The 26,769-nt window shown below is 58.6% G+C and overlaps 11 protein-coding genes across 11 annotated transcripts; 8 read left to right on the top strand and 3 right to left on the bottom strand.

The window, feature by feature from the left end:
- Nucleotides 1–350: 350 nt before the first annotated feature.
- Nucleotides 351–2,051, top strand: SPBR_00461 (uncharacterized protein; the record flags this gene model as incomplete). The annotated part of the gene is made up of 1 exon (XM_040758780.1): nucleotides 351–2,051. The coding sequence occupies one exon, from the start codon at nucleotides 351–353 to the stop codon at nucleotides 2,049–2,051; it is 1,701 nt and encodes a 566-aa protein (XP_040617966.1).
- Nucleotides 2,052–3,216: 1,165 nt separating this feature from the next.
- Nucleotides 3,217–3,756, top strand: SPBR_01062 (uncharacterized protein; the record flags this gene model as incomplete). Its single annotated transcript, XM_040759381.1, has 1 exon — nucleotides 3,217–3,756. The coding sequence occupies one exon, from the start codon at nucleotides 3,217–3,219 to the stop codon at nucleotides 3,754–3,756; it is 540 nt and encodes a 179-aa protein (XP_040617965.1).
- A 3,365-nt stretch (nucleotides 3,757–7,121) lies between these two features.
- Nucleotides 7,122–10,979, top strand: SPBR_00071 (uncharacterized protein; the record flags this gene model as incomplete). Its single annotated transcript, XM_040758391.1, has 1 exon — nucleotides 7,122–10,979. The coding sequence occupies one exon, from the start codon at nucleotides 7,122–7,124 to the stop codon at nucleotides 10,977–10,979; it is 3,858 nt and encodes a 1,285-aa protein (XP_040617964.1).
- Nucleotides 10,980–12,116: 1,137 nt separating this feature from the next.
- Nucleotides 12,117–13,073, top strand: SPBR_00868 (uncharacterized protein; the record flags this gene model as incomplete). The annotated part of the gene is made up of 1 exon (XM_040759187.1): nucleotides 12,117–13,073. One exon carries the CDS (start codon nucleotides 12,117–12,119, stop codon nucleotides 13,071–13,073), a length of 957 nt encoding a protein of 318 aa, XP_040617963.1.
- A 190-nt stretch (nucleotides 13,074–13,263) lies between these two features.
- Nucleotides 13,264–13,984, bottom strand: SPBR_00984 (uncharacterized protein; the record flags this gene model as incomplete). The annotated part of the gene is made up of 3 exons (XM_040759303.1): nucleotides 13,264–13,340; nucleotides 13,400–13,852; nucleotides 13,912–13,984. The coding sequence occupies 3 exons, from the start codon at nucleotides 13,982–13,984 to the stop codon at nucleotides 13,264–13,266; spliced, it is 603 nt and encodes a 200-aa protein (XP_040617962.1).
- A 451-nt stretch (nucleotides 13,985–14,435) lies between these two features.
- Nucleotides 14,436–16,790, bottom strand: SPBR_00258 (uncharacterized protein; the record flags this gene model as incomplete). The annotated part of the gene is made up of 1 exon (XM_040758577.1): nucleotides 14,436–16,790. The coding sequence occupies one exon, from the start codon at nucleotides 16,788–16,790 to the stop codon at nucleotides 14,436–14,438; it is 2,355 nt and encodes a 784-aa protein (XP_040617961.1).
- Nucleotides 16,791–17,403: 613 nt separating this feature from the next.
- On the top strand, nucleotides 17,404–18,974 carry SPBR_00519 (uncharacterized protein; the record flags this gene model as incomplete). Its single annotated transcript, XM_040758838.1, has 2 exons — nucleotides 17,404–17,514; nucleotides 17,628–18,974. 2 exons carry the CDS (start codon nucleotides 17,404–17,406, stop codon nucleotides 18,972–18,974), a joined length of 1,458 nt encoding a protein of 485 aa, XP_040617960.1.
- Nucleotides 18,975–19,450: 476 nt separating this feature from the next.
- Nucleotides 19,451–21,225, top strand: SPBR_00429 (uncharacterized protein; the record flags this gene model as incomplete). Its single annotated transcript, XM_040758748.1, has 4 exons — nucleotides 19,451–19,579; nucleotides 19,664–19,711; nucleotides 19,784–19,905; nucleotides 19,983–21,225. The coding sequence occupies 4 exons, from the start codon at nucleotides 19,451–19,453 to the stop codon at nucleotides 21,223–21,225; spliced, it is 1,542 nt and encodes a 513-aa protein (XP_040617959.1).
- A 184-nt stretch (nucleotides 21,226–21,409) lies between these two features.
- On the bottom strand, nucleotides 21,410–22,530 carry SPBR_00766 (uncharacterized protein; the record flags this gene model as incomplete). The annotated part of the gene is made up of 2 exons (XM_040759085.1): nucleotides 21,410–21,704; nucleotides 21,791–22,530. The coding sequence occupies 2 exons, from the start codon at nucleotides 22,528–22,530 to the stop codon at nucleotides 21,410–21,412; spliced, it is 1,035 nt and encodes a 344-aa protein (XP_040617958.1).
- A 1,469-nt stretch (nucleotides 22,531–23,999) lies between these two features.
- On the top strand, nucleotides 24,000–24,971 carry SPBR_00864 (ferulic acid esterase (FaeA); the record flags this gene model as incomplete). Its single annotated transcript, XM_040759183.1, has 1 exon — nucleotides 24,000–24,971. The coding sequence occupies one exon, from the start codon at nucleotides 24,000–24,002 to the stop codon at nucleotides 24,969–24,971; it is 972 nt and encodes a 323-aa protein (XP_040617957.1).
- Nucleotides 24,972–25,610: 639 nt separating this feature from the next.
- SPBR_00747 (uncharacterized protein) lies at nucleotides 25,611–26,759 on the top strand (the record flags this gene model as incomplete). Its single annotated transcript, XM_040759066.1, has 1 exon — nucleotides 25,611–26,759. One exon carries the CDS (start codon nucleotides 25,611–25,613, stop codon nucleotides 26,757–26,759), a length of 1,149 nt encoding a protein of 382 aa, XP_040617956.1.
- Nucleotides 26,760–26,769: the final 10 nt, after the last annotated feature.

Raw genomic sequence — 26,769 nt, 5'->3', positions numbered from 1 at the left:
GGTTTCTAATCCACTTGCCTTGGGTGACGTCTGCTGGCCGTTGTAAATTGTAGAAAAAACAACCCCTCGCCCGCCAACTGTGAGAAGACGCGTCGCGCGTCTGTTTTTGTTTAATTGAAATGACTAATACAGAGCAACGGCGCTAGTGCCATCAGCGAAAAACAGCTTTAGAAGGGTGGAGCACATTTCAGCGCCGTAACCGTCCGCTGGAGAGAGAGTGATACGCTGCTAACTCCGGTAAAGGCGAATTTTGTATCAACATCGGCGGACGATGTGAGGTGTCTCTCTTTACGCTCTCTTTCCTACTTGACTACTGCAGCCATGCGATGCTTTGTCGACGGCAATCCGCCATGTCGACACCACGATTCGTGTGTCAGCACTGCGTACGCGCTGCGCTTCTGCGGCCGGCGCGGCCTCTTCGGCCCCCACGACCACCAATGACTGGACAAGCACGGCCATACTCGACAACAAACAGCCCGAAACAGCCTTTGAGTCAGACGGCCGAGAAGAAGGAGTCAAGTGCCATGTCAAGACGGCTCGAAGAAGCAACGGAAGATGCCCTTTTGACCGGTGGCCGTGCTGGGCGGCGTGCCGTCGAAGAAGCCGGCTTCAGCGAAGAGCTCAAGAACCGCCTGTTCGACAAGATTGCCGACGCCGAGTTCCGGACTGAGCACAGCCGCACCATTGCTGCTGCTGGACTGGACGCACAGACACTCGGGTCGGCCAGCCGGACGGGTGCCGGCACGCGTGGCCTGGCGGCGGCGCAGCACTGGACCGGCGACGAGGCACCGGAAGACACGATCCTGCGCATGCTCGACGATGCACGAAAGCCGCTGCCGCCGAGCCTGCGCGGGAAACCGTCCATACCGAACCCAGTTGTTGTGGACCTGCGGCTGCGGCGACCGCCGTCTCAGACTCCGGGCCAGCGGGCGGCCAACGCGCGCGACAAGGCCACGGTGTACGCTGGCATGGGCATGGGCGACAAGACAAGGGCAAAGGACCAGCAGAATGAGAACGGGAGCGTCGATGCAGACGCCGACGAGAAGCAGCGCGCCGCCTTTCGAAAAGAGCTGCGCGAGCGGTTTGGCGCAGGGGCCGGCGCGGCCAACATGCCCAACACGTTTACCGGCCTGGCCGCGCTGGCCAACGAGCGCATCGAGGACGCCATTGCGCGCGGGCAGTTCCGCGACATTCCGCGGGGGACAAACGTGGCGCGGGATGCGCGTGCCGACAACCCGTTTATTGATACGACCGAATACATTATGAACAAGATGATCCAGCGGCAGGAGATTGTGCCGCCGTGGATCGAGAAGCAACAGGAGCTCGTGCGGTCGGCGCGGTCGTTTCGGATGCAGCTGCGGACGGACTGGCGGCGGCATGCGGCGCGGTCGCTGGCCAGCCGGGGCGGGTCGCTGCAGGACCAAATGGCGGCGGCCGAGCGATACGCGGCGGCCGAGCAGGTGCACAACCCGCGGCGGCGGGACGTGGACAAGATGGCGGTGGCGACCAACCACACCGACGATGCAGTGATGGCGCAGGCCGGCAAGGGCGCGGAGCCTGCCACGGCCACCAACGCAGCCAACACAGCCATAGCCGAAGCCGAAGCCGAAGCCGAAGCCGAAGCCACACCCACACCCACGCCCGCCGATGCGACGGTCGGCGACTTGACCCGCCCCTTGCGTGATCCCCAGTGGGAAGCCGCCGAGCGCGCGTACATGGAGCTCGCGATCCGCGACCTCAATGCCTTGACCCGGTCCTACAACTTGATGGCGCCCGAGCTGGCCAAGAAGCCCTACTTTTCGCTGGACCGCGAGCTTCTGGCGTGCTTTGCGGACGTGGCGCCCACGCTGGCCGAGACGATCCGTGAACGTGCGGCCCGGCCGCCCACACCCAACCCGGACGCCACGAGCGAGACCATGGGGCGGCGGGTGCTGGAGCGGTTTGTTGGCGAGGGCAGCACAGGGTCCGTGCGGGTGTACGATAATAAGAAGCCGCACTACGGACTCAAGGAGATGTGGCGGGATCTGTGGAAGAAGGAGAAGACGGCATGAGTACTGTACAATGTCCACGACGTTTATGATCCCTTTTCACGACAGACATTACGGAATACAATAGTAAAAGCCTCATGTACATCGCAACCAGCGTTCCTTCTTGGGAAGAAGGTGAACATCACACGACGCGAGCTCACGAGATCTCGAGCTTGGCTCGCTTAGCCTCGCCTGGGTGACTAGGTGGACGTACCACTCCGGGCCGGTATCGCGATACCGTCAGCGTCCCTCCGTGCCGTCCCTCCGTCCTGGAATCTTGAAAGTTGCTCTTGTTGCTTTTGTTGGTCAAGCCTTGGCCAATGACGGCTAAACGACACCAAAATTGTGGGGTGCAGCACGTCATGACTTGCCACCCACGTTTCAGGGTATCCACTAGCATCCACTAACAGCAACCGCCAGGGGCCACTGTCAACGAAAAGGAAAACGTCAACGACGTCGACGGTGGGTTTAGTGGATAGTGGATAGTGGAAACCATTCGAAGGATGTTGGAGATGGCATACCGTTCGGTCAATGGCGTCTCGGGCGTCAGTTCGTTTCCTTTTTTATGCAAGGAAACACGTTTTCAACATGAATGTCCCCACACGTCTTATGTTTATCCATTCCCCTTTTGTTCGCCTGCCTATTTTCAACGGACAATGATATTATTACATAACAATGATGCTGCAGGCAGGGGTCTTTGGGGTCTTTGGTTACCCCTTCTGCCAGTCTTAGTGCCCCTGTCTGACACGGCAGAATGTATTTTGTACAACTCGACCCTCCAGATCGGGATTTGCCTCGCAGAATCGCAGACGTCATAAGGACGGCCTCCAAGAACGATATGCTCTTGGTAGATGCCGTGACGCGTGCGGAGAATTCAGCCGTAGCTAGTAGAATGAACCAAGGAGGCAGCTTGTTTGAGCTTGGCCGTTCGTTGTCTGGACTGGCCATTGCCACGAAAACGTTCTTGGTCAAGGGATTCCTGATGATCTCATCGAAGCCGTCGCCTTCTTTACGTTGGGCCAAGTTCTCATCGCAGACATATATATAAGAAAAGGTCGTTCACTCTTTGGGCTCGCTATTGTTTTCATTTTCAACTTCATCTTCATACACGTCCATCATCCGACGAATAGCAAATAAGAACAACCAACTTTCAACTCCTCTTTCACGTTCCAACATCACAACCGCCATCATGGGTCTCCTTCATCCCGATAACCAGACCACGGCCACCGGCGCCACAACGGGCACCACCGGCCATCACCACCACCTCGGCGGCGGCGTCAACCCGGCCACCCACATCCCGGCCACCCAGACCACCGCCACCGGCCCTGCTCCCAACACCGCCGGCCCCCACAGACACGACATCATGAACAAGCTCGACCCCTCGGTCGACAGCGACCTGTCCAAGACGGCCGCAGCCCACACCGCGCAGCACAAGCACAACGTGTCGCCCGCCGTCGCCGGTGGTGTCGGTGCCGCCGCCGCGGCCGGCGTGGCCCACCACCACAACCACCACACGCCCCATGCCGCTCACCCGGGCGCGACCACGGCCGCGTATAACAACCACAGTGTCGGTGGCGTCGGGGGTGCCGGCGTCGGTGGTGCCGGTGTCGGTAGAGCCGGTGTCGGTGGCGCTGGTGTCCAGACCACCGCTGGCCCCCACAAGTCGGACATGGCCAATCGCCTGGACCCGACCGTGGACAGCCGCACCGGCTTGCGGAAGCAGATCTAAGGGACGGATGTGGGAGCGATGTGCAACATGATACCAACGAATCGAAGACGAGATTGAGATAGTCCCCCTTTTTTTTTCAGATAGTCTATGAAATACATCGATTAATGATATCACTGCATAGAATTTTTGACCACTTCTTTGACCAGTCATTTGACAGGTTGTTTATGGGCACAGAGAACTGGAGGCGTAATGAATACTCGACGACTGAGTACTATCTAAGGCGTACGGACAAGATGTAACGTCGCTGACGTTCTTACACTTCCCGATTTGGCATCTTCCGTGGCAGGGCCACAATGCCTTTAATGTCGACGCTCTTCTGGTGCCTCAGATGGATATGTCGAAATACGGCGTAAACCGGATGAGTAGAAGGGGGGGGAGCGCGTGTGTGGCTGGCTTCCAAAGGAGGTCACACGGCCTTGCTTCTCCATCCTGCAAGGCTGTGCTTTGGCAAAGGGCCAAATACAGCAGATGAATAGCCACAATCGCTCCATATTCTGTACGTCATTTTCCCGCTGGTGAACTCGTAATAGGCGATATGAGAGTATTTGACAGGCACTTGTTGGTTCTTTAGCCTCGGTCGGCTCCCCTGTTCTCGCTTTCGACTTTCTGGGCTCTGCCCATTGTTTCTAGATTTGGAGGTTGGCGCGCTGCGTGCATTATACTGTGTATGTGTAGCACTGTTTCGCGGGATCCGGATGACAGGAACAGGGGTGACAGGGCTGTGCAGATTGGCCAACCGTATTGAGTAATTCGTAACAAGGCAATTTGGGTGGGAACACCACAAGGAGAAAACAAGGGACAGCAATGGATGGACGACAAAGGACAAGGGGCGCTGGAACGCACACAATTATAGGGACCACAAAATGCTATCCAGTCTTAATATGTTTGTCGTGCGCCAAGCAGACTCCGGGTCCTGTTTTCGTGTTGCGCACAATACATTTGAAGAGAATCTCACATACAACGGCATCGCCGACAATCGATCAGCAACCTGTGAGAAAATGCCCGAGGCGGCACCTTGTGCTGTGTGGGATTGTGAGCAATCGCGAGTAACAAGAACACAATGGACTTGGGCGCAGAACGGATGCCGAGCACGACGACTACGTGGGGGATACGGCAACCCAAAGAGCAGTCCCGTGAATCCCGAGAGTGCAACCCCAAGCCTGCTGCCCATTGCCGCGAAAGGCGGCTTGTGACTCTTTATGGTATGAAAACGAGTACAGCGTATTTTACGTGGGGTTTGTATCTCCTCGTGTCAACGGAACATGACAGATAAAAATTGTCTGGTAGGAAGGCGACGCAGATACCCCCAAATAAAGGGGTTTTCTGAACATGTCCAGAGACATACCTCCTCTGGCCAGGCGCGGGCCGACTTGTGCCCATCACAACGTCGCATTGAAAACCGTCCGAGGCGTGGATAGTGGGTGGCTTTGAAGGATGGGCGGATGCCGCAAGGGGGGGGGGGGGGTGTACTTTTGCGTTCCTAAAATCTCACAGCGTAGTGAGGCTCGAAGCCTTCGGGAAGGAAGGATGTGCTTGTCGATTTTGGAACCTCTGCGCTCTGGTTGGTCAGCCCTATGCTTATGTGCTGACTGCTCATCTCTTTTTTCGTTTCCTTTCTTCTACTTCCGCTGCTCTGGTAACGGTTTTTTTTTCTTCTTTTCTTTTCTTTTTTTTTCTCGGGTTCCTCACGACGCCGCAAAGGCATACATTCTGCAGCCTTCCGTTTTCTCTCCCTTCAGCTGGGAACGAGACGACGAAAAGGGAATGGTACTGAGCAGGTCTGAGGGCCCAAGACAGCAGATTTCGTCCCGTCAAATTGACGTGTAACATGGCGGTGGAAACAAACACAAAAAAGTGATGAAACAAACACAAAAAAGTGACTGGCAAAGGCAGGAAAAGAAAAGTAAATTCCAGAATTGCCTCGCTAGACACCTACGATGCAATTCGCCGTCCCAGCATACTGCGACCACAGATCAATGACTGCTGGGTTGTCGTTGACGAAAATGGCACCCAAAACAAAAACGGGACTGTCCGCTTCTGTCCGTGATCCTCCAACAATAATACCACGACGGCCAGGGCCCCTGCGTCCACCTCCACTTCGCTCCACGCCCCTCCACTCTACGGCCCGTTTTGCGTGACAGCAAACGACATTGCGTGTCTTTCAATATGGGGACGTCCACCCTTGGGCTTTTTCGTGGCGTCTCTGTCCTGTGGTTGCTGTCTCCCTTTTTGTGGTGTCCGTTCCAGGTTCCCTCTTCTTTTCGACTGTCCCTGCTCGTACGGAATATCATTCATTTTGATTTGCAGTTGGTACGACCTGTTTTCTGTTGTCTAGGGAGAGAACAGGGGATAAGGTGTTTCTCATACCCCATAAGCCACCATGCTTCACTTCGTTTTATTGTTTTTAGATGTCGTTCACCAGTCGCCCCCCCGACAATTGTCAACATCTTTTTGAGACAGAACACTCCGACCCTCTGCCTCCTCCTCTCACGGCTGATGGCTGTCACGGAATAGCAATGCATATGCAAGAAAACTCAATGTGCATCAAGACGTTGCAGGCGGAAAGGACCTCACCCGTCCAGAAACCAAAAATGCCACAAGACTAAATTACCAAACAGAGACGACACAAGCAGCCTCGTAACATATGACAGCCAATATTACTTTGCTAATTCCAGGCATCCCACCGGCCGTCGTTACACACACCCCCATTCTTATTGTTGTTCTCCGTCCCTCCCACACCCATGCCAGCCCACGCGGACCCTGTCCCACCCCATCTCTGCCTTTCCAACGTCGTATCAGTGCTTCCTTTCTGGCACGTCTCGTTCCCATTTCTACTTTCCTATTCACAGCCGCACTGGCCGTGGGCCAATGAAAAACGCTCCCTCCACTTCTCCCGACAGGACTCCGTTCTCACTCTCACCATTCGCCCCCTCCCTCCGCCCTCCGCCCTCCCCTCGTGCCCCTTACGGCCTCGTTATGTCTTGGCTCTTGGTACATGGGACATCTGTGAGATGGGGCCTGGTGACAGGATGAGGCAGAGCTGAGCAGTCCTCGTCGGTTCTGCCCCTCGCCTGACCCTCCTCCCGTCTGTCGTTCCTTCCCGACTCATCACGTTCTCGCCATGGGGCTGGAAAGGTCCACTTTCCGTTTATGTTTATATCCTGCCTCCCTCGCTCCTTCCTTCTCGCATTGCACGGACTTGCTCTGTTTGTTTGGTACTTTTTATTTTTCATCCTCTTCCTTTCGTTCCTTCCGCGCCTAATCAGCTGTCACGTACCTGCCGAACTAAAGGTCAAGGGGTCACCCAGAACCGTTTGCCCATTTCGCTTATCTTTTCAGTTTGTTCCGCCCTTCACTTGCCCACCATGCATGCCACTTTGGCATTGCTGGCATTGACATTGTCGTCGTCGACTGTGACGGCACTCGACACGCGCTACCATGCCACACAGAACAAATACGGCGACTTTGTTGCCGACCGCCGCAGGCCAGCGCACCGTGATGAAAAGGCCGGCAACCACTTTTCGAACTGGTTTCACGATATTGTCAAGCACGGCCGCGCCGGCGATGGGCTCAAAGACTACTTCCTCGGCGGTCAGGTGCCCAGGAATGCCTCTTTCCAGACGATCCAGGACAGTCTGAACCTGACCGATCGGCAGTCGGCCGGGACCCAAGATCGCGTCCATGCACCGTCCAAACCACACACCGGCCGTGGCGCACCGCACCACTGGGATGCTCTGGAGGCCACGCAGCTCTTCAAGCACCTCGGCTTCGAGCTCGACGAGACGTGCATCACCGACAAGGCCAACTGGTGGTACCGCACCTACGACGGCTCGTGCAACTGGCTCAAGGCCGGCGAAGCGGGCCAGGGCCGCTACGGCCAGGCCAAGTCGCGCGACTTTGACCAGCACTACTACGCCGACGGCATCGCGGCGCCCCGCGAGGGCCCCAACGCCCGCGCCGTCAGCAATGCCTTCTTCCGGCGCAACTCCACAATCTACTACGAGCACACGCCGCTCCTGCTGGGTCTTATCGAGTTTATCATTCACGACGTGACCTGGTCCCAGGACTCGTCCACCGAGTTTGTCGACGTCGCGATGCCGCCCGACGAGACCGAGTTTGCGCCGAACACGACGCTGCGCGTCTGGCGTGCCGCCGCCGCGCCCGGCACGGGCACCTCGCCGCAAAACCCGCGCGAGAACATGAACCACGCGACGACGTGGATCGACGTCTCCTCATTGTACGGCAGCACGCGTTCCGTGGGCGAGGCGCTGCGCACCAAGCAGGGCGGCCGTCTCAAGACGCAGGAAGTCCTTGGCGGCACCACATGGAAGGCCCCTGAGAGCAAGAAGACGTCCTACCTGCCGTTCGACACCATCGGCGTGCCCGTGCGGAGCCCCCCGGGTATGGATCCGGCCTCGCTCTTTGCCGGCGGTGACCCACGCACCAACGAGGACTGGGTGATGCTGGCCGTGCACAGCCTGCTCCTGCGCGAGCACAACCGGCTGGCCGGCATCCTGGCGGACAAGCGGCCGGACATGGACGACGAGCAGTTGTACCAGACGACGCGCCTGCTCATGTCGGCCAAGTTCCAGCTCATTGGCAACTCGTACCAGATGGCGTACTTTGAAAAGGACATGCCGTGGCCGCAGGACGACGGTTTCCCCCTCTTCCGGGAGATCCATGGCGAAGACTGGCTGCAGATGAACCCCGCCAACACGTACCCCTGGCCGCTGGCCATGAAGGCCGGACGCCCCACCGTTGTGAGTGCGGAGATGGCTGTCGTGTACCGCTTCCACGAGTTTATTATCAACGAGTTCCCCATTGTCGATGCCGGCGGCACCACGCTGCACAACCAGAGCCTGTTCGACACGGGCTTCGACGCAAAGGGCTTCATTGGTGCCGGTCTCGAGAACATTCTGCGCGGCGTGGTCTCGACGACCATTCCCAACTTCAAGAGCGGCGTCGACGAGTCGTTCCGGTCCGCCGGCAAGTACCGCGGCAGCCCCTTTGACATTGTGACGTGGTCCATTGTGCACGAGCGGGAGCAGGGCCTGCCCACGTTCAACAACTACTTCCGCGCGTACAACGCCCAGAAGCCGGACGTCCCTGTGCCCATCCGGGAGCGCTTCGAGGACTTTACCACCAACCCGGAGCATCTGGCCGCCCTCAAGACGCTGTACACGTCGCCCGACGAGGTCGATCTCGTCGTCGGCTGCCAGCTCGACGAGACCATGTTCCCGGCCACGTCCGTGCCCAAGTCGTCGCTGATTGTCAGCCTCTTCAACTTGATCAGCATGGGCAACGCCGACCGCTTTTCCGTGGGCTATGCCGCTATGCGCTGCTGGCTCGTCGACAAGCCGTGGGACTGCCACCCCAGCAATGCGCTCGAAGACCTGCTCTGGAAACCCGTCGCCAAGGAAGGCTTCCCCAACTTCCGCTTCTATGACGACTTTTGGATGGAGGAGCTCGACTTCCAGGCTCATGGGCAGAATTTGCTGTGGCGCATCGTCACGGAGAACACCGACATCAAGTGCCTGCAACAGCACCCGCTCTTCCCGGCCGACCCCAAGACGAACCCGGTCTTGTGCGTCCAGCCGCCGACCAAGGTCAACTTGGCCGTGATTGCGTCCACGGCGACCGAGGTGACGCTGTCTCTCGTCAAAGCGCACTACGTTTCGATTCTTGCTACGGTCCTGGCCGTTGCTGCCTCCGTTTACCTGATCCGGTACGCCACAGACCGCGAGGACGGTTTCCCGCGGGTTCTCTATGGCTGGCCGATCCTAGGCGAAGGCTATGCCTTTCAAAAAGACGCCAAGGCTGTGCTTCTCAAAGGCCTCCAGAAACTGGGCAGCCGTGCCGGCCCGTCCAACGCCTTCGGCATGCACCTCGGCCCGCAGACGCATTATCTTCTGTCACAGCCGGCGGACTTGCAAATGATGCTCGACGACAACCCGTACGGCGTGCACTTCAACCTTGACAAGTTCTTTGCCGGCCTCGGCGCACCCATCTTCTTGGGGAAAGACGTCTTCTCCATCAACCTGCACGCCACCCTCATCCGCACGCACCTGGGCAACCCGGACACCGTCCGCCAGTTCGGTCCCACCATCGCAGCCGCTGCCGAGCGCTACCTGCGGGACAACCAGCTGGCACCGAGCGATGGTCGCCCTGTCGTGCACCAGACGCTGAGCAGCTGGATGGACCGTTTCAGCACGAGTGTCAGCGCGCGCTGCATGCTTGGCGCCGACGCCGACCAGCACCCCGAGCTCATTGACCTGTTTCTCAAGTTCAATACCACCGTCGACACTGTCATGCAGCTGTCGAGTGTGCTCCCTTCGTTCCTCAGCTTCATCCCGCAGATCCAGATCAACCGCAGCTACAAGGAGTTTAGCAAGATCTTCTTGCCCATCATCCAACGCCGCCGTGCCGACCCGGCCTCCAGCCAGGACGGCAACGGCCAAGGCGGCCTGCTCGACTTTATGCCGTTTATTTTGGAAGCCGTCGACGACGACCATTTGGCGTCCAACCTGGTGGCCATTTCCGTCTGGATCGGCCTGCGCAACCTGCAGGTCAGCGTGACGTCGACGCTGCTGGACCTGATCAACGAACCGGGCCTGGCGGACCAGGTGGCGGCGTCGTTGAAGGATGCCCCCCTCGAGACCCTCGACACGTTCTCGTTTGCCGCCCAGGCCGCCAACGGTAAGGCCAATGGCAAGACCAACGGCTCGGCCAGTGCTGCCCCTGGAGGTGGCACGTCCGGTACGCCTTGGGCCCTCCTCCGCAGCGCTGTTCTCGAGTCCATCCGACTGTGCGGCACCATCACGGGCCCCGCTCGCATCATTGCCGCCACCAAGCCCCTGCCGCTGCGCTCGGATCCGTCCGTCCGTCTCCCGCCCGGCAAGGTCGCCACGCTCTCCACCTGGTACACCCACCGCCAGACGGCCAGCTTTGGCCCCGATGCCGCCCAGTACCGCGCCGACCGCTTTGTCGACAGCAGCCCGGCCATTGGCAGTGTCCGCAACATCTCGTTTGGTCTGCAAGGACCGCGCATCTGCCCGGGGCAGTGGTACGTCCAAGAGGCCATTTGCATCATGGTGCAGCAACTGCTGGCTGGGTACACGTTTACCCCGTCGGTGACGCGGGCCGGCGATGCCGACAAATACATTTACCACGCGGGCGTGGTGACACGGAAGGAGGTGCCAGTGACGGTGACCAGGAAGGCGTAGGGGCAGCAACGCTGTGCGTTATTCCCTGTCCGACGAACCAGCCCTATTTCCGCGCCTTTCTATTTGAGTTTTTGGGGCCTGTGGAGTTGGGCGCATATCTGCATGGCTTGCATCTGTTTCATATATATTTCCATTTAATTGTTGCCGTATGATTTGGTGGAGACCGACTTATCCAGTTTGAATATTTCATTTGAGGTTTGCGTTGGAGATGCATAAAGAAATGGCACGTTAACATAATGGATACAATACCTAGCACTGAGACTGTTACTGTAGAATAAATTTGTTCTAAAATAAGACGTATTTTTATTAGAAGCGATGACAGTATTGAAAATGAAATACTGCCACGGTAATAAAGACTGTTGTTCACTTACACTGTTTTGACTTTATGATTTATTTTTTTTATTTTTTTTCATTTCATTTCTTTTCCTTTAAAAGGCATCTTCGTCCACATAAATAAAGGGTAGTACTTTAACAAACTCAACCGCAAAACTATAGAGAAGTGTCGAAAGTGATAACAATGATGAAATGACCAACACGCAGAGAATCGACGTCGTTTTCTGTTGACATTCAGGAGGTCGATGGTTCAGTCTGATTAGCCTTTGTCACTAGCCACAATGTGGTTCAACCATTAAAGCCAGAGGTTACCCCCAAAAGGCAAAAAATAGGGGACAGCTCCAACTCTGCAGCTCCAATTCTGCAGCCTCCTAAGCTAGCCAATTCTAGCCAATTAAGTCGCAGTGACCACATGCATCTCCAGGGACTTTTTGTCTGAAGCTAGACTACTGTAGACATTTTGCGACTAGTGACCTCGAAAGCCAAGAAAAGGAGGGAAGGTGGCATCTTCTCCATTGGCGCTGCTTTCCCGTTACGATTTGCGATTGTTGCTTCTGACGACAAGACCATTTTTGCGAAGCTTCCACGACGACGCGCGATTGGAACGTGGGAGGCGACCGTTTGGCAACTAACCACTCGACCCCTGACAGCGACCATCTCTTCGGCTGCACGTCCAAAGCGGACGGTCCAACGCGCGACGAGATTCTTTGCGACGGGAACATCCCAATCCCTGGCGCATCGCGACGGCTCCGGTCCAACTTCCTTTGTCTCCGACAACACCCTCCTCTTTTCCACACACACACAATGACGCGACAACTACGGCTAGCCTCGGTGCTGCTGCCGGCTCTGCTCCTGGCGCCCTCTGTCGCGGCCGTGGAGCTCAACCTCCCGTCGTACCACTACGGCGACGCCATCCATGTCGAGTGCATGAACCGCAGCGCCGAGACGGGCGAACACATCCAGCTGGCCAACAACGAGATCCAGTGGGTGCCGTTCCCCGTGTGCAACGAGACGCAGAAGCCGCTCGAGTTTCACTACGGCATCGAGGGCGAGGTCAACTGCACGATCCCGCTCGTCACCGACCCCTTCTTCCACCTGCTCGAGTTCTATCTGCACGCCGACGCGCCGCTCATGTGCCGCCTCGCCAACCGGCCGCCGCCGCACATTGAGACCATGGGCGAGCGCCCGTACGCGCCCGAGTACGTGCCCCTCGTGTTTGCGCTCGCCGGCACCCTGCAGATGAGCCACCTGCACATTGCGTCGCACCTCAACGTGCTGCTGCACAGCACGCCCAAGCACCACATCCACCCGCACGACTCGGGCGTCATCGACTCGGGCGTCGCCTACAGCACGAGCCCGCTGGGCCACAACGTCCAGGACGGCGCCAGCGGCGAGGTGCGGTCGACGGGCGGGCGCACCACGGCGGCGGCGGAGCACTCGCGGCGGCTCATTATCGGGGACCCGCTGCCGCTGTCGTTTTCGGTGCGGTGGTTCCCGACGCCGCACCTGCCCAAGACGGAGGGGCGCGTGGAGTGGAGCGGCATGGGCAGCCACATTGGGCCGAGCACGGTGTTTTACAGCCTGGTGTCGTTTCTGGCCGGCCTCATTGTGTCGGCCGTCTACTTTTTCGGGACGGTGCTGCCGAAGCGGCTCAAGGGCCGGAGCCTGGGCGGGGCGACGCCGCTGGGGTACGGCATTGGCACGGGCGGCAGCGGAGTGGGCAACGGCTGGGGCATGGTGCCGAAGCGGGCGTTGGATTAGGGGGAGGGGACAACAGTTGAACAGTTGCGTGTCTTTTGTCTGTTGTCACTGTCAATTTGTCTGTTTGATGACCTTGGGCGTTCAAGCGGGTGCTAATTTGGATTGCCTTGGTTTCGTGTATTGTACTTTGGTCTTAATTACTGTAACATCTCTAGACCTTTACCAAGTATCACCTTCTTCACTGTTTCAACTACTGTGTCTTTTTGGTGCTGTCGACGTTGAAGCGGGCCAACAACCGACTGTACATGTCGACAAAGAGGAGTGCGGCTGCATTGTGTGAGCGGACTGACGTAATGACGTAGGCACGTAGGGACGAAGCAACTCACGCATGGCAAAGTATGGCCCAAACAGCTGGTAGCGGAACACGTTCTTGTCCGCCTCCGAGTAGACGGCCGGGCTCCAGTACCCGACGTCGTGGATGCACACGGCCGTCGTCAGCGCGGTTTCGAATGCGTAGACAAGAAACAGAAGCTCCCACGGGCCCGTGGTGGACGCCGCTGCGTGGGACGGTGCCGTTGCCGTTGACGTGGCCGTTGCCAACCGCGTAAACCGGTACACCGAGTAAAGCACAATGGGGAGCGTCGCCGCTATCTCGATCCACAGAAACAGCGTCATCCAAGGGCCGCCGGCGCCCACGGCCGCGCCCGAGGCCGGCGTCCAGTCCATCAACGGGTCGTTGTACGTCGTCACATACCACTGCCGGAACGTGTGCAAGAAGTGCAGCGGTGCGCCCGGGTCGGCGCACAGCCAGGCAGGGTAGGTGTCGACGGCATCGACGCCTAAGGTGTCAGCTGTGTGGACAGAGCGGTAGTTTGTATACGCGGGATGGGCGACCTACAAAGAATGACGGGAATCTGGAGGCAGAACCAGACCAGCCAGATGCGGTCGCGGGTGGTTTGTGAGAGCGGCATGATGGCGGCGTATTCTGTCGGGAGATGAAGTAACGTGCGAAACGGTAATTCGACGACAATTGCGAAGCGCGTTGCTATGATGTTGACATGAGGTCAAGTGAGACCAGGAAATTAAAGCCCCAAAATTGTGGTGCCTGGGACTGGACGTCCACTAAAGGTGGCGGGGCTAGCGGATGCACGCCCTGGAACGCGAAGTCAGCCCTGCGTTAAGTGGTTATTCCACGGCAGACAAGAAGGGAATGTGAGTTCAAATTATGATGTATTTGAGAAGGTCAAACTATACAACTAGAAGAGAGTCATGGTGTAAAGCATTTTCGAACATGAATACGCTGCAGATATATCCATTTGCCATTGTTGGGATAATTTGTTGTGATTGACAAACTACAAACTCGGCCAATAAATGGACTACAATTTCACACCGTCATTCATACATCATTTTTCGTCGTCCCCATCATTGCATATACACCATGCTCATCCCATTCGAGCCCGTGTTGGTTGCGTTCGCATTGTGACTGCCATCGCTGTAGGTTTCAAACAGAGTCTGGTAAACGTCGTCGGAGAGAGCAAAGCCGGGACTCAGCAGCAGGTCGACGTTCCAAAACGTGGCAGGCTCGTCCCACCAGCCGGCGTCCGGCTGTTGTAGGGAAAGGGCAGGCTGCTGTTGTGGATGTGGGAGACTGGACGGGATGTGTTGTGTGTGCGGTAGACTCGGTGGCAAGCTCTGGTGCAGGCTGGGCACGAAGTGCTGCGCAAAGGGCTGGGCAGACGATGTTGGCGTGACGGTGGGTGTTGGCGTGGGCATTCCAGCGTCGTAGCTGCTGTGACTGTGCATGGTGTCGTCTTGGTGTGGAGGCGGATGCTGTTGTGTCTCATAGCAGATGGGTTGTGTGGTCGTGGTTGTAGGTGATCTCTCTCGCATGTTTTGTTCTCGTTGCCGTGGCTCGGGCAGCATTTTTGGTGCCGTCTCTGTTGCCGTCGGGCGCCTGTCCGCCACTTCCTCAGCTGCCACCGACGTCGCAGGCGCTCCCTGCTGCAAGATTTGCTGGGCCCGTGAAAACAGACGGTGGATCACGCTCGCGCTCCAATAGGTTCGCCGGATGTGAGAAAGCACCAGCAGACACAGCCCCAGCTTGTTCTTGCCGAGGCTGCGCAGCAGCGGCGTGGCTGCCTTGCAGAAATCAAACAGGTGGATCTGCATGGCAGGCACGAGCGCTGTGATGGTCATGGGCTTGAGCTGGTGGATGGCGTCGAGCTCGATGAGGGTGTTGAGGGTGTCGTTGGTGCGGGCGGCGGCGGCACGCGCACGACGGGCGACGTCTCGCTGCCATGCCGGACTGGCACCACGAGGCAAGGACGCTGGGGCCTGCAAGAGATACGGCCGGTACAAGATGGCCGCGGTGGCATTGTAAAAGAGGTCGACGTGCTTGGCATGGAGACGGAGATGGTCGGCCATCTCGGGGTCGTCTGCAGCTGCAGCATCCGACGGCCCGCAGGCCCGAAGCTCCTTTTCAAAGGCGTCCATGTCCTCGAGCGACGGCGGCAGACCTTGCACGCGGTAGTGGGCGCGCACAATGCGGCCGAGCAGGGCGCTGATCGTGACGAGACGCAGCCACATGCGGGCGAGGGATGCCGCGGTCTCGGCACCCCCAGCCGGCACAAGATGCTGGAACGCCGGGCTGGCAGCCGCGTCCAGGTCGCCGGAAAAGTCGTCGAGCACGGGGCGTGGCACGTCGCAGTCTTCGTCGTGTATGCGCATCGGCCGTCCCTTGGCAAGAGCCACCCAGCGATCCCGCACCAGACAGGTCCACCAGATACGGCGGACGAGGCTGGCCCGGCGGGCATGGTTTTTGTCGCCACCGTCCTCGCGTCCACGTCGCGTCGGCTTTCGATGAAACCCCAACGACTGCGCCAGGCTGATGGCAATCCCCACCCAGTGCCAGGCGCCCGTGTGGTCGTAGGCGTCCGTGTACCAAAAGCCCATGAGCAGCACCGCCTGGATCAGCGTCACCTTGTCCGTCGACCGGTCCAGGTCGTACAGGCACTTGGCCCGCGCGTACATGGCCTGCTTCATGGCCTTGCGGGACGCATAGCCGGTTTTGGCGAGCACGTCGTCGGAGACGAAGTTGGCCGCCGCCAGACACATGCTCCAGCAGAGCAGGGGATGCAGTCCGGCAGCGCCATGGCGCGTGTGCGCCCTGAGCACATCGGCGGCGTCCAGGATGGGCATGAAGAAGTGGACGTGCTCAAAGTAGACCCGCACGAGGCCATCGCTCAGATCCGGTGGCAATGTCTGGAATGCGCCCTCGTGGCGGAGATAGGCAAGCTCGTGGGCCGCCCACAGACTGCTGGCACGGTTGCTCTCCCCGTTGTCTCGCCCTTCAGCAACATCCGGCAGCCGTGCATCCTGTGGCGTTTGTGGATGACACAGCTCATAGACCGACTGGCGAGGCCCTCTGTTGTCGCCAATGTACGATGTGGCATCGTCGTCGGGCAGCCGGCCGTCCGCTTCGGGGGTCAGACGGGAGGGAGATGCCTCGCCAGACGGCCCCAGGGTAGGTGCTCTCTCCGGCGGCGAGCGAGGCACCGTCACACCGGGCTTGACGGCTGGCGCCAGCGGAGCCGCTCGCGACCGTCTTGGTTTGTGCTTCTTTCGAGGCACTGTGACGCACTCGACACTGCCGTCCCGACAGTTGGTGCACGGCGGCCCAGTCTGCGCCACATTGCAGCGCACCTTGCGGCGGTTGCACGTCACGCAGGCCACACGCGATCTTGCGCGCACCCGGGGCGTAGGTGGGCCAGAATCCATGGTCATTGAGCTCATGCAGTCAGATCTTGTGGTCGTTGTCGGTAAATTGTGGAAAGGTATTAAAACTCAGGGAGATGGCGGGCCATTCGGCATATTTGAAGAAGGAGCGCCCGGGGCCATTTACGGCAAATTCGGCAATTAACAACAGTGCCCCAGTGAAGCCGCTACCGCCAAGTCCCTAGCGTCTCCCCGCGTTCTCCACGATTTCTTGCTTTTTGATCTTGGTGCCTTTCTTGATGTTCATTTTTTCGCTGTCGATCCCATTCTGCCCGAGTCCACATCATGTCCCCGTCTGGCTTTGTCCGGGGTTGCACACCCCGCAGCGTCACACGAGGGATCGCGCAGACTCACAGACGGGACTTGTGTCTGTCTACCGTGCTTGGCTGGCTCCTTCCTGTTTCTTTCTTCTTACCCTCTTTATTTGCCGAGTGGGTTGCACCTTCCCGGAGCTGCACCTGCCGCACCTCGGCAGCTATAAGTACACGGCCACCTCGTGATCTCTATAACACGACACGGCACATTAGACCTTGAGTCTCGCAGAGCTGTCACGTTGCCTCTTTGCCTTTGTCGACCTTCCTCTGGATCCCACTGCACACCTACCACCATCAACACGATGCACACGCCGGACACAAAGCCCGATCCTGTCGTGATGGTCGAGTCCGCCAACGCCAAAGAGGAGGCCCTCGACTCGGAGCTTTTCTCGCCTGAGGAGGAGCGTCGTTTCGTCCGCAAGATTGACTTTTGGTAGGCCACCGCTGATGCATCCCGTATCGCTGTCACTGCCCACGCTAACTTGCCAGGATCATGCCTCTCATGATGGTCACATATTTTCTGCAGAGCTACGACAAGGGCATCATGAGCGCGGCCACGCAGTTTGACTTTAATGCGGATCTCGGTCTCACGACAATTGTCGGCTACACCGAAACAGGCACCCCCATCACCAACAACCAAAAGTACGCCAACGCCAGCATGATGTTCTATGTCGGCTACCTGATCGGCACCTACCCGCAAATGTACCTGACGCAGCGCTTCGGCGTCACGCGCGTCATCTCGCTGTCCGTCCTCGCCTGGGGCGCCATTGTCATGGCCACGAGCGCGTGCTCCAACTATGCGGGCATCATGGTGGCGCGTCTGTTCCTGGGCATCATGGAGGCGGCCGTCGCGCCGGCCTTTACGGTGCTCGTCACGTTCTGGTGGACGCGCGAGGAGCAGGCCCTGCGCACCAGTCTGTGGTACTCGTGCGTCGGCATGGCCACGATGCTGTCGCCGCTCATCAACTACGGCATCGGGCACGGCGTGCACGGCGCCCTCCACGAGCCGTGGAAGTACATGTTCCTGATCGTTGGCGCCGTGACGGTCGCGTGGTCGTTTGTCCTCGCCGTCTTCTTGCCCGACACGCCGCTCAACTGCGCGCGGCTCCGCGACGACGAAAAAGCCCTGGCCGTGCGCCGGCTCGCCCGCAACAACGCCGGCACCGTCAGCCGGCAGTTCAATGCCGCTCAGTTCCGCGAGGCCTTTTTGGACTACAAGACGTACAGCAGCGCCCTCATCATCCTGCTGACGGGCGTGCCGTCGGGCGCCATCGGCACGTTCGGCACCATTGTCATCAACGGCTTTGGCTTTGACCATTTCGCGTCGCTCGCCCTCACCAGCCCCATTGGCGCCATCACGGCCCTCTCCATTCTGCTGGCCGGCTACGTCACGCGCCGCTGGCTGGGCCTGCGCCACGTCATCATTGTCGCTCTGGCCCTCGTCTCGATCACGGGCACGCTGTTTTGCTGGTTCGGGCCGCGCAGCAACCGCGGCTTTCTGTTTGCCGGCGTCTTCTTGCTGGCCGTGCAAGTCGCGGCCGGCGGCCAGGCCGTGTCGCTGGCGGCCTCCAACACGTCCGGGCACACCAAAAAGGCGACCGTCAGTGCATCCACGTTCCTGGGCTACTGCATCGGCAACATTATCGGGCCCCTCATCTTCGGCGCGTCGCCGGGCCCGCTGTACCATGCAGGCTTCCTGGGCAGCTTTATTTGCCTCGTCTGCGTCGTGGTCATCGCCATCGTCGCCTACATTCTGCTGCGCCTCGAGAACCGCAGGCGGGACCGGCTGGCCATGGCGGGCGGTGTGCGGCGGCACACGATTGACGAGGACCTGACGGACAAGCAGAACGAGGACTTCCGGTATGTCTTGTAGAGACAAGAAGGAAAGACGGAAGAACATTGAGCATGGACAAGTCGGTGCAAGAGTCTGTTTATATTAATCTGAGAGTTTGCGCACCCGCTAGCCCTTCCCGTACACTTGCTGATATATCTAAATCTCACTGGATGCATCCATTGGGAGTTTATTCTCATCGTACTTAATTCACGCAATGTCTTTTTGGTCGCCCGCTGTCTATCAACTCTTTGGATAATAGTCGTGTATCCGATGAAGCATTTTCTCTGCTCTGAAAGCAAAGGATGCACGGAACAAGTTAGTGAATCCACGAGGCGCATGTTGGCCTGAAAAACCAGGCGGAGATAACCAAGAAGGCCAAGAGGCCAAGCCATGACGACAAAATAGCTAGTACAGTCGACATTTACAAGCCGGGCAAATAAATACGTCCTTCCCAGTAACAACACTCGACGAGGACAACCGGTCAAGATCGTCCCAACCGCCAACAGACTGCCAGGATGGCGATACGGACGTGGCAGAGCCGCATGCCCCGGGGCTTGTCTCCAGAAGCGCTGCGCGAATTCCTTCGCGTGAACTGGCACCTGGGATTCACATCGTTCGGCGGTCCGCCCGCGCATTTCAAGATTGTAAGAAGGAAAGACGGACGACGAACTACGACACATCTCATTCGTTTCTGCAGGTGTACTGACACTGTTATTTCTGGGTCGCAGTTTCGCGACAAGTTTGTGCGCAAGGAGCAATGGATCGACGAGCAATTTGTAAGTGACAGCGCGCATCGTTCCCTCATTTTTTGATGTCCTATACAGTAGCTGATATAGCCTTTCTTCCAGTACCAAGAGCTCTTCAGCGTCGCGCAGGCCCTGTCCGGGCCGGCCAGCACGAAGATGCTCTACTGCATTAACCTCGTCCACCAAGGCACCCCCATAGCGATTCTTGGCTTCATCATGTGGAAGTATGCATCTCACCCAGGGCTATGTTGCCAAGTCTTATCATCTCTGTGTTGGAGTGTGTTGCTCACGAAATATGCAGCCTGCCGGGCGCCTTGGCCATGTTCGGTCTGTCCCTCGGCGTCGCCAACATCAACCAGAGTCTTCCCGGGATCGTCTATGCCCTTTTGTCGGGCATCAACGCGGCGGTCGTCGGCGTGATTGCCCTCGCCACCGTCGAGCTGGCGACCAAGGCCATCACCGACGAGCTCACCCGGCTGCTCGTGTTCTTCACGGCTTCGGCGGGGACGCTGTACAATGCCCTGTGGTACTTTCCCGTCCTCATGATTGCCTCCGGATTGGCAACGTTGACATACGACCTCCGCTGGCTGCACAAGCCCGTCAAGGCCATCGTGCACGTGGCGACGTTTTGGCGGCGGCGCGACGGCGAAGCACATCCAGAGCCCGAGACGGGAGCAACGGAACTGGGCGAGGCGCAGAATCAGAGTCCGAACGAGCCGCCGGCAAACACTCCGTCTGCTGGAGGCGGTGATGACACCATCACCACCATCCCATCGCCGCAGGCGACACAGCGGAGCGGATCGCAGCCGGGCCTGCTGGCCTCGACGAGAGACGACGAGCCGCGCGTGATCCCCGAACCGCTTCGCATCAACGTCTCCTGGCGGACGGGCGCCGCCCTCATTGCCGCGTTTTTCACAATGTTCTTGGTGGTGGTCGTCCTGCGCGGCACCCTCGCCGCCCCGCCGCTCCTCTACCGCCTCTTTGCCAACATGTGCCTTGCCGGCACCATCATCTTTGGCGGCGGCCCCGTCGTGATCCCGCTGCTGCGCGAGTACGTGGTCGCCGAGGGCTGGGTCAGCCAGCGGGACTTTCTGGTCGGCCTCGCCATCATCCAGGCGATGCCGGGGCCCAATTTCAACTTTGCCGTGTTTCTCGGCAGCTTGACGGCGATCAATGCCGGGGCCAGCTCGGTCCTGGGCGCTGTCGTTGCGTGGCTGGGCATTTTTGCCCCGGGTATGATGCTCGTGCACGGGACCATGGGTGTCTGGAGCGCGATTCGCAGCCGGCGCATTGTCAAGGCCATGCTGCGCGGCGTCAATGCCGGGGCGGTCGGTCTCATCTACACGGCCGTGTACCGCATCTGGCAGGCCGGCTACTTGAATCAGTCGGCCCAGCAGGGCGAGAGTCTTGGGGACGACCCCTGGTGGCTGGTGGTGGCGGTGACGAGCTTTGTGTTTGGACGCTGGTACGGGCTGAGTCCGCCTGTGACGATTCTCGCGGGCGCTGTGATGGGTCTGATCTGGTACGGCGTTGTGTCGCGATGAAGGAGGGCGGGACGATGCCACGGTTGTTTATCGGCCTTTCGTTATTGGAGCACGGTGGGTAGAACTGGAAGTCTTCCTCGGCCACGCCGTTGACGTACTCCCAATTCGGCCATTCCCAAAAGGCAGCCCTTACGGAGTAGATATGCTATTGCTATATTGCTTACTGCTCAATAATGCCTCATCCTTACAATGTCCCTCTTTTGTACGGAAACGTGTCTCGCCAGTGCTTGGCAATGTCCCTGCGCGTGGTGACCCAGACGTCCGGTTTCGCAGAGATGTACTCGACGAAGTTGCGGACCGCTGCAAACCTGCCGGCCTTTCCGCTGATGCGGCAGTGCAGGCCGATGGACATCATTTTGGGAGCGCCGCGCTCGCCTTCTGCGTAGAGGACGTCAAAGGCGGCCTTGAGATACGCCTCAAAGTCGGAGGGCGCGCTCCAGCCGGACGCAGTGTGGTACTTGCCGTCGTTGCAGTCGTAGCTGTCGATGTCAGTTGCGGTAACGATTGATGCCAACCCAACTCGGACAGTCGGATAGATGCGAAGGCGAGCTGCTTCCGGACTTACGAATACGGAACCATGAGCATGCCTTGCGGGTCGGCAACGTCCTTCTCGGCCGGGACGTCCACCCAGTACGGCAGATCGTCGCAGTAGCTGTCGCTTTCGTACAGCAAGGGAAGGCCCTGTTCTTGGTAGACCGCGTGGATGATGGCCTTGGACCAGGGCGAGAGTGCGCCGTAGTACCAGCCAACGGGGTACTGGCCCGTGCTCGCTTTCAAGGACGCGAGCTGCCGCTCCACGTACGCCTTTTCGAGCGCCGGCGTCATCCCATGGTACGTCACCCACCGGTACCCGTGCGATGCAATCTCATGCCCGTTTTGGCCGAACGCGGCGGCCACCGCCGGGTTCTTTTCCAGCGCCTGCCCGACCGCAAACGCCGTCACCGGCATCTGGTGCGCCTCGAAGCATGCCAGCAGCCGCCACACGCCGACGCGTGAGCCATAGTCGTATTCGCTTTCCGAATTCAGGGAGCGGGCGCCGACCTGGGGGGGCTTGCTGTCCGAATGCTCCCAGGCGCGGGACTCGGACTGGGCATCGCCGTTTTGCACGCTGCGCTCGGCGCCCTCTTCGTAATTAATAACAAAGGAGACGGCAATCTTGGCGCCGTTGGGCCACCGCGGGTTGGGCGGGTCGCGGCCGTAGCCGACGTGGTCGCGGGGGAAGTCGTACTGTGTGTCGCGGAGGGGATCAATGCTGGCGGCGTCGAGGGAGGCGGCACTTCCGTCGGGGTTGTGTGATGCGGCCATGATGTGCTGTGATGTGGTAGTTGATGTAGACAAGATAGACGATGGTGGGCGTCTGTAGACGATTCAGACGGGACGATCATACGCAGAGATTGACAAGAAAAGTACGCACAAAGGACGTGGCCACCCCAGAGTGCAGGATGTCACCGAGGCCGGGGTGTTGGATTGGACCGTATCGGCGATGCAAATGATAAGCCGTAAGCGGCAATCCGATGAGACACTGACGCCCAACAGAGATAAGAGCTTCTTTCTGTAGCTACCGTCTGGAGCACGCCTATTTTTTCTCTGTGTGTTATTTCTTACTTTGACTTTCATTCCTTTTTTGTCCGCCATTGTTTCTTTGTTTTTACCGTTGGTGTGGCTTCCTCACTCGTTGTGCTTTGCTGTTGATTCATTTCCCAACTTTGGCCGCCTGTACAGTCCGACATAAGAGAGACCAGCTACGCCGGCAGCAAGCAAATGTGCCTGCGAGTTGCCCACATGCCGTTGAGAGGATGCCGCAAACTATAGTTGTGTGCTTAGCAGAGGGAGCTGCCCGATGTACTCTGTCGCCGTACTGCACCGTGCATCGAGAACGGCAGCATAGCACAACACTTACCTGATTCTCACCGTAGCAGCCATCATGTTCGTTTTTACGAAAATCGACAAGGCTCTGCGGACCCTGGAGAGCATATGTCGTGAACAGCAGAAGGCACCAAAAAATAGGGCAACAAAGACCTTGACCCGACGTCGTACGCCATCCGGCCGTTCTGGGCCGTGTCGTTCAACCCGATTGCTTGGAACTCGGGCTCGAGCCTGATTAGTCTCGGTTTGATAGGCATTTTCCCCTCATCCTCCAACTCTGCCCATGCTCCCCTCTGACAAACAGCTCTGCTGGAGGCTGGCGGCCATCACGGCCACCATCATCACAGGTACGGTTGATGCTCAACTCCCGTGGCCCGTCCGTCTATCACATGGCATCGTACCATCTTCTACTTTGGCACCCAGTCGTTTTAAACGATGGCGACAGACCTGAACGTATACTCTGGTTTATAAAATAAACTCCTACGACGGAATATTTCGCAATGTATGTCTGCGGTAAGCGCACCGTGCTCATACGGCAAATCCAATGCTCAGACTCAAATATGCCTCTTCGGTAATTATGATCTCTACCTGCGCACACGGACTCCACGTCTAATGCTCGTATCCTGGTAGTACTTGGGTGCGGGGAATCTGACGTGGAGTAAGATTAGGATTGAATGTTTATAAAAAAAATTAAAACTAATTAAAATAAGACGAGAATCTGCAGCAATACGCACAGCCTGCTGGTTCTGCACGCTGATGCTGCATAGCTAACGTATTTATTGGCATGCATCGCCAGCTCGTCTGTCTGACTGTGAACATGTAAAGAGAATCGAAACCAGCCGAGTGCCCTTGCGTATTCACGGCTTTCTTTTATTGTTGACACGCTCTTTGCACATCTGCTCATCACCATGTTCACCCTTTCCCTGCAAATGGTTGCCTGTCTGGTCGGCGTCTTGTCGATGGCCACTGCATCACCGTGCACCACCAAAGCAGTCACCGGCTGCCACAAGGCCCTCCCGTACGGCCAGTCTCGCGGTGCTGTCACCAACGCCAGCATCACCAGCAATGGCCTGGACCGCAACTACCTGGTGTTTGTGCCGCCCAACTACGAAAACAAAAAGCCCACACAGGTCATCCTGTCGTTCCACGGGGGCACCAAGACCGCTCTGCAGCAGCTGGAGCTCGACAATCTGACGCTGCCCGAGTTCAACACCGACTCCATTGTGGTCTATCCGCAGGGCATCAACAACTTTTGGCAGGGCGTGCCGGGCGTCACCGTGGACGATGTGCAGTTTACGAGCGACCTGCTCGACCACGTGTCCCGACAATACTGTGTGGACACGCGGCGCATCATGGTCACCGGCAAGTCGGACGGCGCCGGGTTCTGCAACGTGCTGGCCTGCGATGCCGGTCTGTCCGCGCGGATTGCCGCCTTTGCCCCCGTGTCGGGTGCCTACTACGTGGACACGCTGCCCTGCGACGCCGACACGGTCGCGATCCCCTGCAACAATGCGCGCCGCGACATTCCCCTCCTGGCGTTCCACGGCGGCGCGGACACCGTCATTGCGTACGGCGGCGGCGAGCGAAAGAAGGCGTGTCTGCCGTCGGTGCCGCACTGGATCCAGTCGTGGGCGGCGCGGGAGAACTTGGGAGCGAGCAACCACACGGTGCCGTACGCCCAGGACACGGTCATCTACGAGTTCAGCCGTGGGACCCAGAAAGGCCTGGTCAACCTGGTCTACGACAGGGTCAATGGTCACGACTGGCCGAGCACGCAGCCGAACGCCGACAACCAAAATGCCGGCCAAGCACCCACGAGCTTCAACGCGACGCCCATGATTCTGGACTTTTTTGCCAAGCACACATTGACAGACTTGTGAAGGGAAGGTTGCCGTAGGAGGTAAGTATGCCGATGATCCGGGGAAAGCTGGGGGCGCACGGGAGATGACAGGTGGACAGAGCCGGGGTAATGGGGAGGAAAACTGGATACTAGCACACACGATATGTAAATACTGTGTAGATAGCAGGGAAAATAACACAAGGAGACACGGTTCAACGTCGCAACAGGATCAGAACCACACAAATAGCGTTGCCGTTGTCTTTGTTGACCACGGAAAATCCACTAATTACCGATTCGGTAAATACATATAAGTCGAGTGCCCCCAAAGTTTGCCACTAATTGCCGACACTGCACACCGGCAAATACGGCAATTTTGTGTGCACTGCAGCTTACAGGCCAAATGCAACGCAAATCCGTCGTATTATCCTTCACTTCATTGTGGCTTTCTTTGCAAGAAACTACATGTACGACATGCCGCCTACCCGGCCGTGGATGCCAAGGTCCAGTGCTCGGACTGCCCATTCTGCTCCGGCCTGGTCCCGAGCCAAGCGTCTAGAGGCCCGATCTGCTGCATACTTTTGCTTCACTTGACGAGACTTGCACCTGACCAACTTTGCACTTGAAGTTTTATCCTTGCACACGTCAGCCGTACAGCGGCAAGCAGTCTTGGGACGGCATCATGGCAGTCACCATTGTTGAGACGGTCAAGGTCGCGACCAATGCAAGCAATGGAACAGCCAGCAATGTGACTGGAGTCAACGGTACCAACGGCACCGACGGCACCGACGGCACCGACGGCACCAACGGTATACCAAATGGCGATGACAGCCTTCTGCGGGACAAGGCTGCCGGCCTCAACCCTCGCTTCTCGCTGCCCGACTCAACACCGCGGTCCAGCAAAACCTCCTTGGTGATTGGTGGCGTCCGCATCTACGTCTACGGACTCGACAACCTGTCATCGTCGCCGCCAGCAAACACCTGTGCAGCGACGGCCACAGACGTCGCCGTCCTCTACCTCGCGCACAACCGAACCCGCACCTACCGCGTCACCGAGGGCATCGCACACGAGCTGCTCCACCGCCACCGCACCGATCCGCGGCCGAAGACGATGGGCCTCATCGCCGTCACCATGGACATGCGCAACCACGGCGAGCGCGAGATCTGCCCGGCCGCCAACCGGACGTGGGCCGCCGGCAACGAGCGCCACGCCATGGACTTGCTGTCGCTGATTGACGGCGGCGTGCAAGACTTTCGGCTGGTCATGGACTACCTGCCCGTGTACCTCCCCCAGTTTCGGCGGCTGCACCATGTCATGGCCGGCGTCTCGCTGGGGGCCCACACGGCGTGGCGGCTGGCGGCACAGGCCCCGCCGGGGCAGGTGGCCGGGTATGCCATGGTGGTCGGGTGTCCGAATCTGACGTCGCTGCTCGTGGGGCGGCTGACGGACGACAAGGCCGCGGACGCGGCAGGGGACGCGTATGACGACCTAGACGAGCGGCAACAGGCCCGCTGGCCGCGCGCGCTGGCCGCATTGGTGGCCCGGCAAGACCAGCAGATTGCCCATGCCTTCCCTGCCGACACACCCGTTCTGCTCTGCAACGGCGCCGACGACGGGCTTGTGCCAGCCAAGTACACCGCCGCGTGGGCAAGAGACCGCGGCGTGGCCCCGACAAGCGACGTGGTGCGGCCGCCGTACGTGCCCGGACATGCCGACGACAAGCCACCTCTCATTGACCTGCTCGTCCAGGAAAATACAGGGCATAGCTGCACAAAGGAAATGGTGGCACGCATGGCCGTTTGGCTGGGTGATTTGTTTGTGGCGCCATAGACGGGCGGAT

The sequence above is a fragment of the Sporothrix brasiliensis genome (assembly GCF_000820605.1).
Source record: "Sporothrix brasiliensis 5110 chromosome Unknown Cont19, whole genome shotgun sequence".
NCBI classification, from domain to species: domain Eukaryota; kingdom Fungi; phylum Ascomycota; class Sordariomycetes; order Ophiostomatales; family Ophiostomataceae; genus Sporothrix; species Sporothrix brasiliensis.
The sequence above is the reverse complement of the archived record's forward strand: the minus strand, read 5'-3'. Positions and strand labels throughout refer to the sequence as shown.